The sequence below is a fragment of the Electrophorus electricus genome, chromosome 10 (assembly GCF_013358815.1).
Source record: "Electrophorus electricus isolate fEleEle1 chromosome 10, fEleEle1.pri, whole genome shotgun sequence".
Lineage (NCBI taxonomy): Eukaryota > Metazoa > Chordata > Actinopteri > Gymnotiformes > Gymnotidae > Electrophorus > Electrophorus electricus.
In genome coordinates, this window is record NC_049544.1 from 13,965,685 (window position 1) to 13,985,612 (window position 19,928).

General features: G+C 38.0%; 2 protein-coding genes across 2 annotated transcripts in view; one reads left to right on the plus strand and one right to left on the minus strand.

The window, feature by feature from the left end:
* Positions 1–15,606, plus strand: part of cep162 (centrosomal protein 162) — a 32,957-nt gene extending 17,351 nt beyond the window's left edge. Inside the window, exons 17-26 of the mRNA XM_027002276.2 lie at positions 19–124; positions 214–340; positions 445–608; positions 2,097–2,201; positions 2,496–2,750; positions 8,116–8,765; positions 8,851–8,992; positions 11,638–11,736; positions 12,377–12,511; positions 12,591–15,606. Coding sequence (XP_026858077.2) covers positions 19–124; positions 214–340; positions 445–608; positions 2,097–2,201; positions 2,496–2,750; positions 8,116–8,765; positions 8,851–8,992; positions 11,638–11,736; positions 12,377–12,511; positions 12,591–12,812 — 2,005 coding nt within the window. The 3' untranslated portion in view covers positions 12,813–15,606. The remainder of the gene's footprint in view (positions 1–18; positions 125–213; positions 341–444; positions 609–2,096; positions 2,202–2,495; positions 2,751–8,115; positions 8,766–8,850; positions 8,993–11,637; positions 11,737–12,376; positions 12,512–12,590) is intronic.
* Positions 15,453–19,120, minus strand: mrap2a (melanocortin 2 receptor accessory protein 2a). The gene is made up of 3 exons (XM_027002287.2): positions 18,595–19,120; positions 18,109–18,208; positions 15,453–16,911 (listed from the first exon to the last, which is right to left on the minus strand). The coding sequence occupies exons 1-3, from the start codon at positions 18,713–18,715 to the stop codon at positions 16,473–16,475; spliced, it is 660 nt and encodes a 219-aa protein (XP_026858088.2). The 5' UTR covers positions 18,716–19,120; the 3' UTR covers positions 15,453–16,472.
* Positions 19,121–19,928: the final 808 nt, after the last annotated feature.

The following is a 19,928-nucleotide window of genomic DNA, read 5'->3' on the forward strand; positions in this document are numbered from 1 at the left end:
TAATATTGTGCCTTCCAGGGAACAGTTAAATAGCATCAGCAAGCAGAAGACTGTGGGAATTACAGCTGTAGCAGACCCAGGATGCAGTGTTAAAGTGCTAATGGGTCAGCTGCAGACTGCGCAGGTAAGATTCTCAGCTAAAGAAAAGTTTGCTTGTTTTGATGTGTGGGTTTATGTGTGTGTGTGTGTGTGGGTTTGTGTGTGTGTGTGTAGAAAAAAGAAGCACATCTCCAGGAGGAAATCCAAAGGCTGAAACAAGAAAATCAGGCCCTGCAAGTGGACCTGCAAACAATGAAAAAAGAGCGGGACATGGCAAAAGTGCAGGTCATCTACACCTCAGGTAGACTGGGCCAGTGGAGGTGTTTTAAACTACAGATCTGTCCATGGTAAAATGAGAGGCTTTCTTAGAGCGTGAGCCCCCGTATCTGTGTGGGTTTCTTCCAGGTGATAAGGGCTTTGAGCTGAAGCTGCAGGAGGAGAGGCATAAGGAGGAGGTGGTGGGCCTGAGGAAGAGGCTACAGTGGTACGCCGAGAACCAGCAGCTCCTGGACAAAGACGCAGCTAGGCTGAGGGCAGCCAATGCAGAGACACAGAGACTCACAGAGCAGGTCAGGCATGTGCAACACACATCAGACTGACACATATGTGTTTTGTGAGGTTGCGATTTGCACCACTGAGTACGTTGCATGCCAGTGTTTAATTTTTACGTAGCAACAATGGGATACGCAAGCACATTCAGTTCATACTTAAAAATCAGCCCAAACAAATTTCTGATTAAGCTTGGACCAAAAAACATCCCGTTGTGAGGTAATGTTTTGAAAGTAGGTCACATCGACTGAGTTTGTCATCCAGCATTCATGGACCTCTAGTCAGTCCACATCTTCTCAAGGACTAGAGTTAAGAACTTCTGATCTAGCTATGTGGGAGGCAAGACAATTTTTAAAATAATTTTATAGTTGTAATATTTGTTTATTTGAATGAGCTTTGCAGTTATCTCCTTCATGATTGAAGGGCTGAAAAATCTGTCTGTAGCTTTGAAGTGTCCTTGTATATATTATTATCTATAAAGCCTCTTCTTGAAGTTGCACAAGAAATCATTTTTTACCTATTAATGAACAAAATAAGTCCCACAGTAGATAAATGCTATGTGCTAACCAAATCAGTTCTTAGAATGTACAGTAAAATGCATACATTTACATACATAATCTTGCATACACACACACACACACACATATATATATATATATATATATATATATATATATATATATATATATATATATATATCTCACAGACTAATGCACATGAAAAATGTTTACTTACTTTAATAGGTATGATTTAAAGCTTTATTTCTTTTCAAATGGTTTATAATCAAATCAAATAGAATTCAACTGAAAATATAGATCTGCTTTTGCATGTATAAAACAAGCAAATATAATGTTTTAATAAATTAATTGTATGTTTCCATTTGGCCCCCCATGCATATAAGCCTTCCGTTAATGAATTTGCTTTTAAAGCCCTCCCACATTCTTAAAGTGTCTGAGCACTTCTATACACAGTTGTTGTTTTAGCTGCTAGCTCACATTTATATAAAATGGCCATTTTTCCATGCTTTCATTTTATCAATATGCAGATATGTGGTTCCTGACTCCCACATATTGTCTACAGGCTAATTAACTATTAGTATTTGTGTGAAAGACCCAGTAATGTAAACGTATTTCATAATGTTTTGTGTGGATAGGAAGTAACTATGCAGTGGAATCTGGGGAAGGGGTAGTATGGTTCAAATTCATGGCAGTTATTTTCCTATTAAGAATAAACTATTCCTGTTTCCATTTACATACTACTATTTCTTTGCATGTAGAATGCAATGAAATTCTGCCAAATCCAAATGATATCTAATTCTTCTTAGCTCTATTGCATTTTTTAAAAGGGTAGTCACTTTATTGTTTGAAGAATGTTTTGACACATTTCTTGTGTTTTGTGTAATATTACTTCTCTACTGGCTGTATGTTGTTTTTATACTGTTGTAACTGGCATAGTGCTTATGCTGCTGAGTCATTGTGGTGCATGTAAAATGTGTCTCTTTTTTGTAGGTGGAGAAGCTTAAGATGGAGATCTCTAAGCGAACCCACCAACAGCAGAAGAAGGCGAAGGAGAGGGCTGGCGAGGCTAAGAAGATTCAGGACCTTGAGCGGCAGGTTGGGAATAGGCAGCCAAGGGAGGGCTCCATGCTCTCTGAACTCCTAAGCCTAGGGAGACAGCAACTTTATTCTGCATGCTTCACTTATTCTGAGCACGTCTCCACAATAGGCTTAGCATCCTCAGCACAACAACAGTAAAGTCCTAGTTATGCAAACCACCTGTCTGTCTCAAAGCATTTTGTTCCTCTAAAGCCATTCAAAACATGCCTGAAAATAATTGCTTAAGAACAACTGCAGTGGCAAGATTAACTTTTGTATTCAGCACACTTATATTAGTAACCTGTGTCCCAGGTGAGGGAATTGGAGGAGATCCTGCGGCGCAGGCATCCAAATTCCCTGCCTGCCCTCATTCACGCCGCTGCTGCTGCTGGCGCTGGCAGAGAGGAGGAGGTGGGCAGAGTCCAAGAGGGTGCAGTTCCCCTTGTGGACCACACAGTGGCACTGCTGGAGAGACGCGTGCGCAGACTGGAGGCGGAGCTTGAAGGTTGTGATGAGGAAGCCAAACGCTCCCTCAGAGCCATGGAGCAGCAGTTCCACCGAGTCAAGGTAATGATAAAAAGACCTCATTAGCGTAGACAGCTGCTTTAGCTGCTTAGTGTCCTGAGCAGATTTTCTTGGTGTTGAATGTGCAAGGAGTATTCACGTTTTTTATGCTGGATGGCAAGGATATTCAAAACCCCTTTCTCCTTACTCATAGCAATCTATGATTCTTTGTAAGTGATCTCATCATTTTGCTTGTTCTGCACTCTGCAGACTAAATTGGTATTGATATTTAAAAAGTAAATGTGCATTGTCCAAAACTGTAATAGTGGTGGTGTCTTTGATTAAAATGCATCGCACAACTGAAAAAATACAGTAAATTGGCATAATATTGCACAAATAGCTGTGGTTTTCACATCCTGCTATGCTGTCTTCACGTTTCTGCAATATGAGGTAAACACATTGAAAACATTCCATGCCAGATGCAAATGATGGCATCCAGCCTGCATGTTTAACTCAGCAGTAAATGATTCAAACATCAGTGTTTAGAGAGTCAGGTTTTGGGTTGGTTTTTTTGGGTTTATTTGCACATATCCTCAGTCATACATTCACACATTAATTTTTAAAGTATTCGGTAAGTTCTAAAATGCGTTATGGACTTGCAGGTAAACATTGAGTGATGTAGCACATATTACATATTCAACACCCACAGAAATTGCTTCTTTTTGATTGAAAGGTCAATCTGTAGTTAATTTCTTACAACGGGTCATATCTAACATAATTATTCCAGGAATAATTAATTATGTTAGATATGACCCGTTGTAAGAAATTAACTACAGATTGACCTTTCAATCTTCAATGATTGTGCTGAGTTCTACAGCAAGCTTTTTACTAAGGAGGACTGGTGCTCCTGATTTTAAATAAACAGCAGCATAAACTTAATATGAGATCTTATCACTCAGAGGATAATGACATTTAATTTACTTAAGGATTAACTAAAGACAGTTTATGGTTAATCAACATTTATTATGCAGTTTTACTTAAGGTTTCTTATGCTGTGTCTTGCATCTAAACACAAATTGGGTCCCAGCAGTTATCATTTGTCCTACGAGCTGGATAGCCATTTCGCAACTGCTTTTGTTGGTCAGTGCTAGGGCCTTCAACTGATGGTTTATGTGCAAAATCACATAGCTATGTTCAAAATTTATCTGAAGGCAGCTTGGAGGCAGAAGAACCTAGCTAGCTAATTGGTTACTGCTTACTCTGCAGTTAGCGGTACCCGAGCAGTCTCACTGTAGTTGTCTTAATCCTCTACGGTGACTGCAAAGACCCATCATTCTGCAAATTAAAAAAAGTGCTGCAGTTACACAAAGCATATTCATCAAAACGAAAACACATGCTACATTTCCGAAAAGTATTCTTGCATGTTTACTGTTTCTAGAATATACAGAACGCAGCCTTAAAGAACACTGATAAAAATCCCATTTAATGCGACTAAATTTCTGTCTTAATACTTTGTTAGCTAGCTGCATTGAGAATGTGTTACTAATGCATGGCACAGACTACGTTTTCTTTCAAATTTGATAGTTTAGCTGGTCTGTTACAATGACCAGTTTGGTTAGCTGATCTACTACAATGACCAGCTGGTCAGTTGTCTTATTCTTACTATCATATCTGAAGTGTGATGTTTTACATACATACACATTATGATTTGAAGTCAATAACACTAAATGTAGGTATATACACTGCAGATCAAAATTAGAGAACAGCACGCAATTTCCTAAATGTCAAGGTCACTGTGTAGTCCTATGTGAATTTGTCCTAACGGGAGTAAAAGAGCAGTATTTAAGCATATTTCATGAGTTGTATATATTCTAAAGCACAGTATAAAAAATTTAAATGAGATGATTGAAAAAGAACACAGAATTTAGAGAACACTTTCAGATACCTGCAATGTATTGGTGTTAATCTGATAATGCTTAATTATCTGATGAACCCTATTTAACTGGCAGCCTAACTGGCAGACTTTGCAAGATAGTGAGCCAGTCCAAAGTGACTGAAACCCCTCCGGCTGCAGGTTGTCCAGATGAAGGCCAAAGGGGTGACCCTATCAGCCATAGCAAGAGAAGCTGGTCGTTTCAAGTCTGTGATTTCTAGAATATTGCATCTTTACAACATCAGAAACTCATTCAAGTTCCCCAAGAAGGTTGGTCGCCCATGAAAGACAAATGCAAGAGAGGAAAGGATAATGCTGAGAATCTCCATGGGCAATCGGTTCAACACTGCAGCTGGAATCGCTTGCCAGTTCAGCACTGAACAGGGTAAGGATCTGTCTCATCATACAGTGTCTCGACGTTTTAAGAGCATTTGGACTGAAAGCCCACTCTGCAGTGACCAAACCTCTCATTAGCAGAAAGAATCAAAAGGCTAGACTAACCTTTGCTGAGGAGCATGTTGTGTGGACAGACGAGAAGTGATCCAGAGTTCACTCTAATGATGAAAGCTAGTTTAATTTATTTGGGTCTGATGAGAAACATGCTCGTGGACAAACTGGGGGAAGACTGAACCCAAAGTGTGCAAAGAAGTCAGTGAAAGGTGGAGGAGGAAGTGTCATGGTTTGGGGAATGTTCTTGGCAGCAAGAGTTGGACCTCTCATACAGCTACATGGCAGAGTCAATGCAAGTGTGTATCAGAACCTTCTTCAACAACACGTGGTTCCTTCCTTGTGTTCATCACTCAATCAGCCAGCAATTTTCATGCAGGGCAATGCCCGCTATCACACAGCAAAATGGGTAAAGCAGTTCCTTGAAACTGAAAACATTGAAAAAATGAAATGACCAGCCCAGAGTCCTGATCTAAACCCAATAGAAAACCTCTGGAAAATCTTTGGTGACAGTTATGGCCAAGAAACCCACAACAGTCACCGAACTGTGGAAGAGACTGCAAGAAGAGTGGACCAAAATCACACCAGAGCAGTGTGAGAGACTAGTGGTGTCCCGTGGCCGCAGATGTGCTGAAGTCATTCAAAGCAATAGCCTGTACACTTCCTACTGATTGGTGACTGTTGTAGCCTTCAGAAAATTTTGTTGTAATCTTTCTCTGTGCTAGTTATTGCTGTTCTCTAATTTTGATGAGTGTTTTCTGCAAAACAAAGGTTTTATGTTGAAATACCTTGGTTATTTTGTAAAACACTGTTCTAGTGCCATGGTATACTCCTAACAAAAAATCCTTCAAATGTTGACCAATGAAGATTACATTACTTCTGAAAAAATCAAGTGTTCAGAAATTGTTCTCTAATTTTGAACTCGAGTGTAGACAGAAACTGAGTTGTATTAGACAAGATCTCAGTAGGTTTAACTGGACGGTGATGATCAATGTAGCCAGCTAGCTATTGACTGGCAGGCTCAGGTTTACATTTGTGTTAAGTGAGATTTTGAGATGTATCTGTATTCTTTACAACCTGGCAGAAGTAATAAATGCACGAATAAACTAGTTATTATTTCTAAACCATATACCAATGACTATTATACAAATGTCCATCCCCTTTCCGTGTCCCCGGAAACGACACTTCCACTGTTGTTTTGATTGGACTTGCAGCGAATCCAAAGTTTTGTTTTGTGAATTTGCACCGCGTTTCAGAAATGTAATGCACATGTTATTTTAAATAGTGTTTCTGAATTTGTATAGCGTCCATGACTTTGCATCGCGTAGCAATGTAGCGCATGTGTCATTTTGACGACTAAAGTTTTGTGTAGTTTCAGTGCGTTTTTTCATTTGCAGCGTGACAGGTCTTCACGACCGCCGTACTAGACGTACTATTCAAGGCCAACAAAGCCAAAATTTACAAAGAAATAACTGTTAAATCTGTTAACTACTTTTCACGAGAAAGTAGTGGCTAATATTATCGTCGTTTAAACGAGAAGAAATACCACCGTTATACTGGAACATTAATCTTTACATGGCTGCAGAGCCAGCAATTCTGTCCAGAATTAACGCTACGTTTGTACCAATGCAAACAAGCAAAAATGGAGCGTTAGTTGCCAGCAAGCTGTTGCCTTCGTTTAGCACGTTAGTTTGCAAACACAACACCTTGCTAGCTAACAACAAACATGCGAATAAAGAAGATGCAGTTTTAGAGGTTAGCTAGCTTGCCAGATAGATTTGCTACAAAATAAAACAATGTAAAAACGCACAAATTAAATAGCATACATTTAATTGCCCCCGAAAACGTACAGAGGAAGGCTTTTCTAAAGATAAGCTCCGCCTATTCATTATTTTTAAATACATCGGTTATGGTCTAACCCAATTAGGTTCATTACCTTCATAATGGTGATTTTGCACATTAACTTTTAATTTAGTGGTCATCTAGATATATTACTTGACGTGTGCTATCATGTGCACTATACAGAGCAGCCTAATTTTCTCGTCAAGTTGTGTCAAGATGGAGGTCTTCCGTTTCTCCAGTTCCATTCATTCATTCCATGAATTTATATTAGAAGTTCCATAATAAATCCCAGCCTTGACGCTGTGCTCTTATCCAACTTTTATCCATGCCTTTATTGATTGTGCTTCTTGTGCTTTTGCCGGTTGGATAGCATGAGTGGTTTCATTTGTAAAATGAGTCACAATTGATTAATTTTAGTGCAGAATCTGGTTTTAAAATATGAAGGATTCTGTTCAAAAGCATCTGACCCCAACACAAGAATATCCATGCAACAGCGGTCCTGTGGCCAAAAACTGACAAACACGAAGCACATAGCAGCACATTTTAGTTTTAGTTTTTACCCATACATCTGTAAGGGTATAGTGATTTGAAATGGACAGTGCCCAACTGAGACCTCAAGGATCAGCATGCAGTCTGCCTTTGGTTTCTTTTCCTGTGGATATTTTTCGGTTTAATATGCAAAGTGCTATATTGTTGAGATTATGTTCATTCAAAATAAACAAGGTTTTGTTTCTGACCAAGATGAACACTGCTGCTGTGTATGTAAACTATAACCTAGCTTGTCTCTTAATTTGCAGTTATGTGAGCACAGTGGAACTCTGGAGAGTAGTGTTTTATGTTGTTGTTTTGTTTGTTGTTTGTTTTATCTTTGTTGTTTTAAACCATGAACTAAAGAAATTATTGCCCAGCAAAACAAATACAAGCAGTTCTGTGTCATCTGATGATATGACTAGGTTGTCAAGTAATGGCAATTACCATTGTTACCTTCCAGCCATTTTACATTTTACAAATGGTTTTCTTTCAACTTTTATTAGCTACTATGTTTACCAGAAGATTTTTAAAACTAGCAAAATGCTTCCGCCTTCTTCTAAGTAGTCTTTCCCACTTTGTTTCTATGGCATAGATTTTTAGTGGTACATGATGATTTAATGTCTCCATCTTATTCTGGCTCACTTACATATATCAAAAACTGGTATATCTCTGCAGCTCCAGTATGAACAGCAGATCTCAGAGCTGGAGCAGCAGTTAGCTGAGCAAATCCAGGAGCAGCCAAGCAGTTATCCTGAGGAGTCACAGAATCACGCCCAGTTGCTGCAGCAAGAACTGGAGCAGCTGAAGGAGGCTTACCAGAGCCAAGTGACTGCTCTGAAGGCTGAAGTGGCCACTCTGCAGGAGCAGCTCCAGCAGGCAAAACCCACGACACAGTCACACAACCATTCCCGTAGCCCCTCACGACACCAGAAGCAGACAGATGCAGCTCAGACAGCCCGCATCGAGCGCCTGACCCAGGATCTTGCAGGCAAGAGCCGCACCATCCAGGACCTACACCGTACTGTGGAGCGCCTGCAGAGAGAGAGGAGGACCATGCTGTTTGCTCCAAGCCTTGATGGTGGCAGTACACAGCCCAGGCAGTACCCAGTCCCAGCCAAAGACTGCCCTATGCCCACTGAGACCTTCCCCCCTACCCAGGATGAGAAGGAATACCAACCCAGGGCTTTCTCAGGGTCACATATTTCTGAGGTGCAGAAGGAAAACGAGAGGCTGAGGCTCAGACAGGAGCAGCTGGAGATGTGTTGGGAGCAGGAGAGGGTTTTACTGCAGACTGCTGTCACACAAGCACAAGATGAACTCCACAGGTAAATAACAAAGACTGTAAGAAGACTGATATATCTAATGCGCAATGTAGATAACCCTGATAAAGCTGTGCTGTATCGTCTTTAGGGCTCAGAAGCGGACTCTAGAGGAGCTGGCCTCACTCAAGGTTGACCACCAAAGAGAGATAGAGCACCTTGTGGCTCGCCATGCCCTAGAGCACTCTTCCTCTAAAGTAGCTGAACTCATGAATCAAGTCAAGGCACATGAGGTTTGTTTTTGTTTTTTTTATTTATCTACCACAACAGCACTCAGTGTTTTACAATGAACTCATATTAAATAAAACCAAAAAAATGTTTTAAAATAGCAAGAAATTGCTGTACAGATTTCAAGAACATGAATAACAAATGCGATGAGACACTTATGTTGTTTATGCTATTAATAGATACCAGCTGTGTGAACATGTTTATTAGAAAGAGCATGTCAGCGCTGCAACCAATTTGCTTGCTGGCTTATCAGCTCATTACTGTAAGCTTGTCTGAGGTGTGGACACATATGAAGTGGTAACATAAGTTAGCTTCCATTTATAATCAAGCATTTCACACATTCCTTAAAGATTGTCATGTTATAACGTATTTGTTTTAATTGCCTGCCAGTGGTTTCATAAAAGTTTTACAGTTTTTCCCCTAAGCAAATGTTCATCATTAATATCCGTTTCACATTTTGTTTTTATGTTTTGCAGTTGGATTTTAACCTGTTTGCTTTATGGTCATGGATTTGAAACTGTGCTAGGACTTAATATTTCATGCTGCTTAGGACTTCGACTAAATAATCATATAAAGACCAGTCACAGCCTCTTGGCCTTAAGCACCACTGTCAATATGAAAAGCATTACCAAAGTATTACCACTGGCAATGTTAAAACCTTTTTTTCCTAAATGTATTACTAAACAAATGAATATGCATATTGTGTTAGTAATGTTCAGAAGGATTGAGAATATTGAACACCTTCCCAGAACACCTGCCCAGACTTTAGGGCCAGAAACAAGTAAGCCCAGAACCCACTAGTTAGGACCATAAACAGCAATCTCCGTCTGTTACCTTTTGCTTTTTTTGAAAAATAAATATCAGTCATCTGTCTTAGTCCCTATTGCCTTTTAAAAATGATACAGATGGACCTATCCTTGACACAGCAATCTCTTGATATTTACAGACCAATTTACAAACTTCCCCTTAACTGAATTAATGAAAATTACTGCTCAAAAAAGCTGTTCAACTTCAAGCTTTTATTATTGAAAATGTTTTTTTATGAGCCCTTCAAATCTGTTAAACACAGTACACTAAAAAGTTTGCTCTTTTGGTTAATGACTTTCTGCTTTCCGTCTGGTCCTCTTAACTTCTTCCTCCTCATCATCCTCATTGCAGCATTCTAGTACTGTAGCACTGTAAACTAGAGCTGTGCAGTTGCTATGATTAACCATTGAATTATTATTCTTCGTTTTCACCGTCTTGTCAATTCTTTGAAGTGCTTCATCAATATTTTCTATAAATCTATTTGTATATCTATCTGTTCTTACCTTTTATTGTTGTTGTTGTTATTATTATTATTATTATAGCTCAACGTGATACAAGTACGTACTTAATACCTATTACAATGGCAGAATGTGCGGTATGTGAGATTATGCAACAGTATCTGCACAGTTACAAATTATTTATTAAATATCCAAATTACTGGCTTATGCCTTGTTTTATGGTATATTCAGGAAGCGTTTAATTAAGCTGATCTGTTTTTAAATTTTAACAATACCATTATTTTATTATTTTTGAGCTTTAAACATTGTGATCATTGTGAGTCATAGTAATAGTTTGAGATACATGGTTTGCAAGTATCATGAGATCCAATACCCAGCCCTACTGTTAACCATCAAATGCTTTATTTACCATCTCTTCTCTACTGGGTTTGCAGGTGCTTCCCTAGAATTGTACCACTAATATTAACAGTGAATAATTTATCACTACAGAGAAATATAAATTAAGCATGGCCTCTCTGATTTTCTGGTCCCCTTCCTTTTATAATAATGTTATATCATTCAACTATTGTCAGATTTGTCCATAGTCATGGATACAGCTTTCACTTCTATGCTGATAAGACTCAAAAGAATTAAAGCACCAACTCCATCACCCCTCTTCCACATCAGGCCTATAAGTAAGGCATGTTATCTCTGATCTAAAGATAAATACAGAATATGTGTCCTAGACAAACTGTTCCTTATCTTAAATTCAGAAGAAACTTAAATGTTGCTGGTAGACCCAAAACTCAATATTGTTAATCGCCCTCAAGTTGTTAGAAACTTTGGTACAGTTAAATTCATTGCCTAAATTTGAACATTGTCTTGTTCAAAGCTGCATTTTTTGATAACCATGACAATGCTTGCCATTGCCATCATGACATGAAAGTAAAACACTTGTATATGCCCTCATTGAATCTTTTATTGATTAACAACACCCCTTCTGCTTTTTTGTAACAGGCTCTGTTAACAGGCTTTTATCATATTGGGATCAAATATCTTGGGACTTTCAAAGCACTTTATGGTTTTATCCTTTCTTATCTCTGAGCCCCTTCATTTATTACCACCCTCTTCATACCCTGAGGTGCTGCATATAGTGTAGCACACCAGGCTGTTCTCAGTGAGTGAAAGGTCATTCTGTATTATGGGACCAGGCTTAATTTTACTATATTATACTACTTTCTGAATGATCCTTAGAAGAGGATGAATATATTTTGGAAAAGTTGACTAGTAACTAGTTCAAGTTTACATAATTTAGATAATTAGATATAGTTTATGGAGATACAAAGTTGTAATTATGTATACATAGTTAAATAAATGTTATATGTTTGTGTATTCATGTGTTACAGATCATGGTGCTTCATTTGCGTGAGCAGTTGAAGGAGTTGCAGGGTAATAAAGATGCTCTTTCTGTGTCTAAACTCCGGGAGGAGACTTTGCAGAGCCAGGTAACCAAGACATTTCATTATCCAATATTCATCATTGAAGATCTCCTAAAATATGCTAATACATTTTGCCTTTCTGTCAATTTAATGCATACACAGCTTGACCATTGTTTTCACTTTTACAACTACCCAGAACAATTTTTTCCAGTCTTTTACCTCTATTCCTCTTCTAAGGATCTATGTAGTAGATAGGTATTTATATAAATTCCAGCATTCGTTAGCCTTCACAGATGAAGTGACTCACCTTGGTATCACCTTCATATGGTAAAGTGGAGTTAAGTGTTTAGTGCTAATGCACTCAGTGGTGTTTTGCTAAAGAATTATAAATGAATTTCTTTTTGTTGCCATTGGTCTACCACGTAGATCTTGCTTGGACAGTCTTCTTGCATACTGCACCTTTTTACAAATAATCCATTATGCCTCATTGTGATCATACCCATGTAATAAGGTAAAGGTAATAATTGGCAACCAGTATATCAACCAAAAACAAGGACTGACAACCAAGTAAATGAATCTAATTTCATGACTATTCAGGATTGTAGTACTTGATAAATTGTGTGTGTGTGTGTGTGTGTGTGTGTGTTTGTGTGTGTGTGTGTTTGTGTGTGTGTGTGTGTGTGTGTGTGTGTGTGTGTGTGAAAAGCTGACAAAGCTTCTAGATGAGCTAAAGCAGGCAAAAGGGCTCCACAGTCCTGGGCTGAGACACTTTGCCAGTTTGGAGCGCAAAATCCATACAATGGAACTCCGATACAATCAGCGTGAGCAGGAACTAAAGCAGGTATATGCATGGTGTTCACACAACACAAGCCCACACTATAAACACAGGCACCATTTTATTACTGTTTGTCATGCTGCAGATGATTGCTCAGACACGGGCCATGGTGGAGCAGGAGCAGGAGGCTGAGGTGGTTCGCTGGAAGAGGCTGGCTCAGGGAAAGAGCAGTGAGCTTGAGGCATTCAGACTGGAGCTGGACTCTATATTGGATGTGCTTCGAGAGCTCCAGAAGCAGGGTGTAGTTATTCCTGCTACAAAGCACTCCTCTGCTGCTGGCTTCATATTTAAACCACTCCAATCCTGACCTGGTACATTTCCATTAATTGATCTTTTCACTTGGTTATGCAACAAATCTGTGAAAACAATATAACTAATATGGGAATTGCTACTTCATCTCTTTAAAGCTGGAGCTAGTGTCGAGCCATCCCACATTGAGTACAGATAACTTAAAAAAACAAATGATGATTGAATGAACTGTATGCCATATTAGGGCTAACAAAATGGAATATTTGAAATTCTGTTTGATTTTTAAGAGAAACAAAAAGGAGGAGAGAAAAAACTTGTTACATCTAGCTTCTTTATATGCCAGCCTTTTCAGACAGTAAAGTCAGAGAGTCTGGACTTTAATGAAGACTATTCTTATGCTCTGCTGTTTCCTTTTTAATTTTATTTCTACCCGGCATACCTGCCAATTTGCTTAGCACTGCAGCACTACCAATAAAATTTTAATTAAATTCCCAGCTATTAAATTTTCACAATATGTACAACCAAACTGTCATTTTTAATGTACATTTTGAAAAGAACTAATTGTATTGTGTGCCATTTTAAATATTTATTGGTATTAAAGTGTATTCAAGCAAGTTTATTTGTTAATTTTCCATTATCATCTGTGCTATTTTACACATTTTCCAAAAAATGCCATCTTTACAAAATGGTGTATTTTGACTTTTAACTCTGGATGAAGTGTTTTATGCAGCAGTTCCTTGCAGAGATGTTGAGGGCCGTGCATGCTATTTTCTCTCAGTTATTTATTTTTTATTTTTTTAATATAAATGATCACTGAGTAGCGGGGGGCCAAAAAAGCAAATTGGCACTGCTCTGTGGGTGTAAGGGGTGGTATTACTCTGCCCTGTCATTGACTGCAGCACTAGTCAATCATGGATGCATGTGCTCACTACACCCTTCGTGGTTGGTAGTTGTTATGACATGTGGGAACTGACATAACGACTAAATTAGAAGAGAGTGGGGTGTGAATGAATGAATGAATGAATGAATGAATGAATGAATGAATGAATGAATAAGCACTGAATTTGTATTGCCAAGGTTGACATCTGAAATTTGAATTGGAGAATCTAGTTTTGGAGACCATAGATTCAAGTCACAGTTCAGTAACAGGCTTTTTTTTAGAGCTGGCAAAAAGAAATCTGCTTGGCACAGTTAGAATTTCCAGTTCCAGTTGTTTAAAATTAAAGGTGCACCCATGTGTCCTCACATCACTATTATATCTTTGCTCTGTCAACACTGCTTCCTTATTTGACAATATTTACCTGAGCTTAGTCATCAACTTTGTATTCATTCCCAAAATGCCTGTCAGTATTTAAAAATCAAAAGCATGACTGTTGCTGTAGTTCAGTTTTATTAGCATTTAATTAAACAATTTTTCATAACTTCATAGATAAATATGTCCAGTTGCCAGGGGCATGTCTATAATGCAGAAAATCTTTTTTTTTTTCTTACTATTAAATAGCAGAGTATTTGCAGTCAAATTTGAGGTAAGTACTAATAATATAGTATTATCAAATGCTTAACTCTGTTGGTTGTTGGATGAACTTTCCATACAGGAAACATGATATATAAACAGCAGTTCTGAATTTCTTGCAGTCTTGAGTTCTAAGATTTAATGGGGTATATTTAGCTTGTAGAATCACAAGCACTCCATAAAAAGTTAATTACAGCTTAGTAATAGAGACTTCATATTTCACAATTTCTTGGTTAATGGTTTTGTTCACTGTATCTCCTGTTCACCGAATAAGCTTTGGACTTCATTTTTGTTACAATTTAGATAAAGTTTCTCATAATTCTTACAAAATCTACTGCAAAACAATTGCTGAAATACTGTATTCTTCACAATGGATGAAAAACAAACAAAAACAGGTTATAAACAAAAATAATGAATTTTGATTAAATCTTAGCAGCTATTTCTTTACACAACAGTGCTGTTTACAAAGATGTTGCCAGAGCTGTGTGAAAAGACACCTACGTATACAGGAACATAGGTATACATGAACATCCATAGTATAATAAAGGACAGGTCTAGATTTGTTGTTTTATAGAAAAGTGATGAGAAATAAAACCAGAACAGCTGGGGTAAGGCAGAAGAAATCTGCTCAGTGAAGTACTGGAAAGATTTGCTTTTTTTCTAATATCCTGTAGTTTTGTGGCGTTTATAACAGAGAAAGATACCTCATTGGACAGTCAATAAAACATGTCTAAAACATTGACTAGACACAGAATTGTTAAAGTTTGCTTTATAAAATAAACCAGCTATAACTAGCTTGTTTTTAAATCCCAAAGCAGCAGCAATAGCTTTGCATGGACAAGGTGCAAGAGTGGGACACATGAGTGGGACTGAGATAAATTTTAAAAGTACCGTACTGTTTTGCTATGCATATATGTCTTTAAATAAATAAATAATGTTGATTGTAGATCACATTGATTTTTTTCTTCTGATATCAAGCTGAGATCATCAAGAGAAAGATTATCAGAGATTATCTATAAATGATGCTGTTACACTTTTTCTGAGTGCCAAAGGCTTCACTTTCAGCATTGATTTTGAGGGGCATCAATACCAAATCAGGATGTACTTCCACTTGACTGAAGCAGGTGCTGAAAAGATTTCCAATGGGGGAATGGCATTTGTTAACTGTAGCATGAAATGCAAAACTTTCAGTGTCTTTTTATTGCCTTGTAAACTGAAATAAAAACAGCAATGTACACTTGTATTTACATTCAAGTCAATGTCCAGCAGAAAATGGATACTGTTGAGATCGACTGATCCAAAACCATGAATAAAATTGTTAACATAAAACAAGCAGCAATCCCTGTCCAATTATAACTTATTTCTCAATACTGTAGTATAATACATTTGTAAATGCAGTCTTTTAATTGAGAACAAAAATAGCCTTTCTTAAAGTAAGATGGCACAGTAAATTGGCAGTTTTGAACTGGTCATCTGAAAAGAGTGACAGGTCCTTGCTGTGGCTGTGACCAACAAAATTATATCACATTACAATTTGGACAAAGTCTTTAAAAAAAAAAGTAGTATCAGTAAAGTGATTGATAAAACAATGTTATTTGATATTAGACAGCTGTATGTGGCAGTGTATGGCTGGAGGGGAGCTGAAACTACCAAGTACCTACGGATTGTCAGCACTGTTGTAATCATTGTTCATCAATAAATATTTCTATTCATAAATGTGTAAATAAGTTGCATTTGTAACTATGATAAATGTAGCTAGCTAACTAGAGACAAGCCCATTTGTGTATCTGAACTTCTAAGGTAACAAAAATGATGAATTTGAAGAGGTAAATGCACTTTATAGTCAGCCACTGCAGTGTACTGATCGATCAAAAGAATGTATAGTGGTGAAGGAATGAACACATGAAAAAAATTAGAAATAGCTTCTGCTAAACGCTTGTCAAAACACTGAGTACTGTTCTCTGGGCATAATGGAGAAGACCACCTGCAAGCTTTCCACTACTCAGCTCTCCTAACAGCTGAACATTGTAATTAAAACTCTGGTCATATGGGGTTTTTTTTTAATTGGATAGCATAGCTTTACTGATTGAGTACAATTTGGCTTGCAGGCTGTATGTACCACAGTATTTAGTCTCCATGCACATAAGTTCTAGTCAGTCTAATTATTTTATGTCCCTTTGGTCAAATTTCTAGAAGCTGACACATTTAGTCTCTAATGTGGTGGGTGCTGCGGCTGTAAGACTCACTGTCCATGATTATCGGCGGGTCTCCCAGCAGCAAGTCATCTTCCCCCAGCGTAGAACTGAGCTCAGAGTTCACAAAGTTTGGAATGTTGAAATGAGCCAGAAAAGTTGCCTCATTATCATCCCTCGTTTCCTCCTGTGCACTCTGAACAACCAGACCAACGGTGTCCACATGTCCATTTGACTCAGTGCTGCTTGACTGTACATGAGCTTGGCAGGCTCTGTTCACGCTTCTTTGTCCCACCTGCTCCTCTTCATTAATGTAACAGTTAAAGAGAAAGCGCGATTCTTCCAGCAAAGGCCGGGCCAGACCAACCTGTCTGTTGTCTGGGTCCCGGGGCCTTCCTAGTTCTTCAACACAGCTAGTCAGATGCACACAATCCTCGCATGGTTCAGCACTTCTGTGTGAATAATGATATTTAAAGTAAAGATCATTTTATCTGGTGTTCAATGTAATGGCTCTAAATTCAAAATAATGGATAGCATCTAGATAATGTGCAAGTTCCTTTAAGATACGATTGACACTTTATTGATCCTTAAAAAAAATTGCAGAGCCTAATTTATGATTTCTGAAAAGAATCAGTTGACAAGTATTGGTGTCTGGTACAATGCAATATATTTAAGCCTGACAGTTGCTGTGGTATGTGTAGCAAACATCTTCTAGGCCAAGCTAACTTGCATCTTTGTGAATACAGAAATATTAATATTCAGCAAATTAAGCAAATGGCTAGGATATTAGGATCTCACTCTTATTTCAAATTCAAAATGCAGTCCAAAGAAACCTGAAGCTTGCTCTAATATGCGTAGTTCCATGGCCCTGCAGTTCCCTCCTGTTCAGCAGTCCAGGATTGTTAAAGAATGGTACTATTAGTTGCCAAAAGAAAAGGATGAGTCATGGCTTTACATCAGTTTTATTAAGGGACCAGAAACAGACTACATAATAGACTTGATCATATGCCCATTAATTTAGCTATATAAGTGAGTATCTGTTTACCTGCTTGTTTCTCTAGCAGATTCAAATAATTTGCATTTTATGTGTATCTGTCATAGGCTTCTTATTATAGGCACTTCAGAATTTCATGCTTTGACTAAATGACAAACAGTCATTAAAGCTCTTTGCAGTACTTGGGAGATATGGCTCGGTGGGGATAATTGCTACCAAGCATTATATTAATTGGGTGTGATCTCAGAACTCTGCTCATTCAAGCACTGTATCCTAGTAGAATTTCAAAGGTGGGTTCAAAGTATGTTACTCTAGAGAACTGGACCTAGCATACAGCTAATGACAGGTTGGTAGGCTACACATACGTACACACACACACACCAAGAGGAGATTATAAGACACCGAAATGAGCAAGGCAGAGACAGCTCTGAACACAATGGATAGAAAGGAGCATGCAGAACCATTTTACTGTGGTAGAGCTAGAAATATACATTTCGGACCCCTGCTTTGAATTAAGTAGAATACTGTATGGTTATGAAAAATGTTTCAACTAGAATATCTGCAGAAAATTTGTATTAATGTATTGGGCACTTTACATCAAATTCCTGGGATTGACAAGATGCATCTGAAAATTTTAAACTAAGATGAGACTTACTCTGGATGTGGAGCTCCTGTTTTGGTCAAAAGAGTCAGCACGAAAAACATAAAAATGACAAACACTGCAAGGCCCACCCAGAAGCCAATTACAATGGAATCTGAAAAATAATATTTTATTTGAGTTCAAGTCACACAATAGTTAAAAAATGGTTAGAATTCAGTATGTCACTAAGCAGTTAATTTATCTGTTCAAATTATGTTTTAGAATTCATATAAAGTATTTGGATGGATTATCTTATAACCAAATGATAATTTAGATTTTATATCATGTGCATTTGGTTATATAGTCCTTACATCACATGAAGGCACTGAAATACCATATTTTTACTGATCAACTCTCAGAATTGCTATCCCAGTTTAACAATATCCGTCTTCCAGTGGTTCCGGTAGTTATTATTCCTACTCAACCATCACGTTAGAATGAAAAAAAAAAAATCATTAAATTGACAAACTATTTGCAGTCAGGGTGAAAACAGTGACTTACATCTATGTGCCTTAAGTCCCTCGAAGGACACAGGTTCTTCGTCATCGTAGTATTCGTATCTCCATTCATAATCACTATTGGGAATGCTAGCAGTAGTGTTTGAGTACAGTAAACTAGGCATCTCTAATATTACAAAATAATTGGAGTAGGTCGAAATACTATGATTCAGATACTATTTAATTCGTAGGCCTGCACTCTAGGTAATAAATGAACAACAAAGCCGTCAGATGACTGCAAAAACTATAAAACGACTGTATGTCTGCAGCCTACCTTTGCGCCACTGACTATTCGCATCTGCATAGGCTAAAAGACTTGAACACGGTGCTTGCCGTTTTCCCAGCGCCGTGGAAAAGTTCCTTCTTTTAATGCGTACGGATTATCGAACCAGTAAACAAAACAAAACAGCTGCGATTTTCATCAGCATCTGTCAGCCCAAATCTGGTGAGTAATTCCATCCTTTCAAGTCCTCCAGAAATTCCGCTCCGGAGAGAATGACGTCTACATTGAGGCATATTCGGGAGCTTCGCTCTTTCAGTGTGCTGCTTGCTTCAGTGTGGTGTGCAGGTGGTGGTGCCGGTGGGCGGGACTAAATGTTAGATGTCAATAAAAGTGATCGGTAGAGTGGTACTGTGTATTAATAAACCAAATCCCTTGGTGATAACATATAAAATAAAATATAACCTACTTAATATTCGTGACGGATGTTTTATTGCAAATAACGATCACAAAACAATTCCACTTGTCCGCCCTTTTACAATACTAAAAATTATACGAAACGATACATTAACATTGCCTTATGCATATAATTGATGCATATTTATATTTAAATCTTATTTTATGTGTGGCAGATGGCCTCGTGATTCATTAAAACCTGTACCAGTTACTAATGATTTCACAACACGCTAACAGATCACACTAATGGGGCACTCAAAATACAGATCAGCAGCCTGATTTATGAAAACGATGAACAAAAGAACAAACACTGCCTTATTGAATATTCTGCAGATTGCGTGTGAGCATATTAGGCAATATTGTGTCAATAACAGGGAATTGCGGTTCTTAATTGTGGCCTCTGCATGTATGTGGTGAATAAACATCTTAAAGAACGGTGTTAAATTAGTCATTTGCAGTGTAATCTTTTTAGAGGCATTGCTTTTTAGATTCTCTGAAAACAGGAACGTTTGCATACATCCTTGTTTCCCGGTGCTCCAGCGCTCAAGCTACCTGGGATGCAGGAAACCTGCAACATTGGTCCATTTGTGCTTGATCGTGCTTCCTTTGCAGATTAACACTTTATTTGTATGAGTTTCTGAAGATGTTGTAACTGGTGCAAA

What these genes read in the sequence shown, in the direction of transcription:
- mrap2a (XM_027002287.2), bottom strand. Translation starts at nt 18,715, where the DNA reads ATGCCTAGTTTACTGTACTCAAACACTACTGCTAGCATTCCCAATAGT. An exon ending in GGGACTTAAGGCACATAGAT is followed by an intron (nt 18,209 to 18,594) that starts GTAAGTCACTGT and finishes ATTATTTTTCAG; the next exon opens with ATTCCATTGTAATTGGCTTC. An exon ending in ACAGGAGCTCCACATCCAGA is followed by an intron (nt 16,912 to 18,108) that starts GTAAGTCTCATC and finishes TTATTCACACAG; the next exon opens with AAGTGCTGAACCATGCGAGG.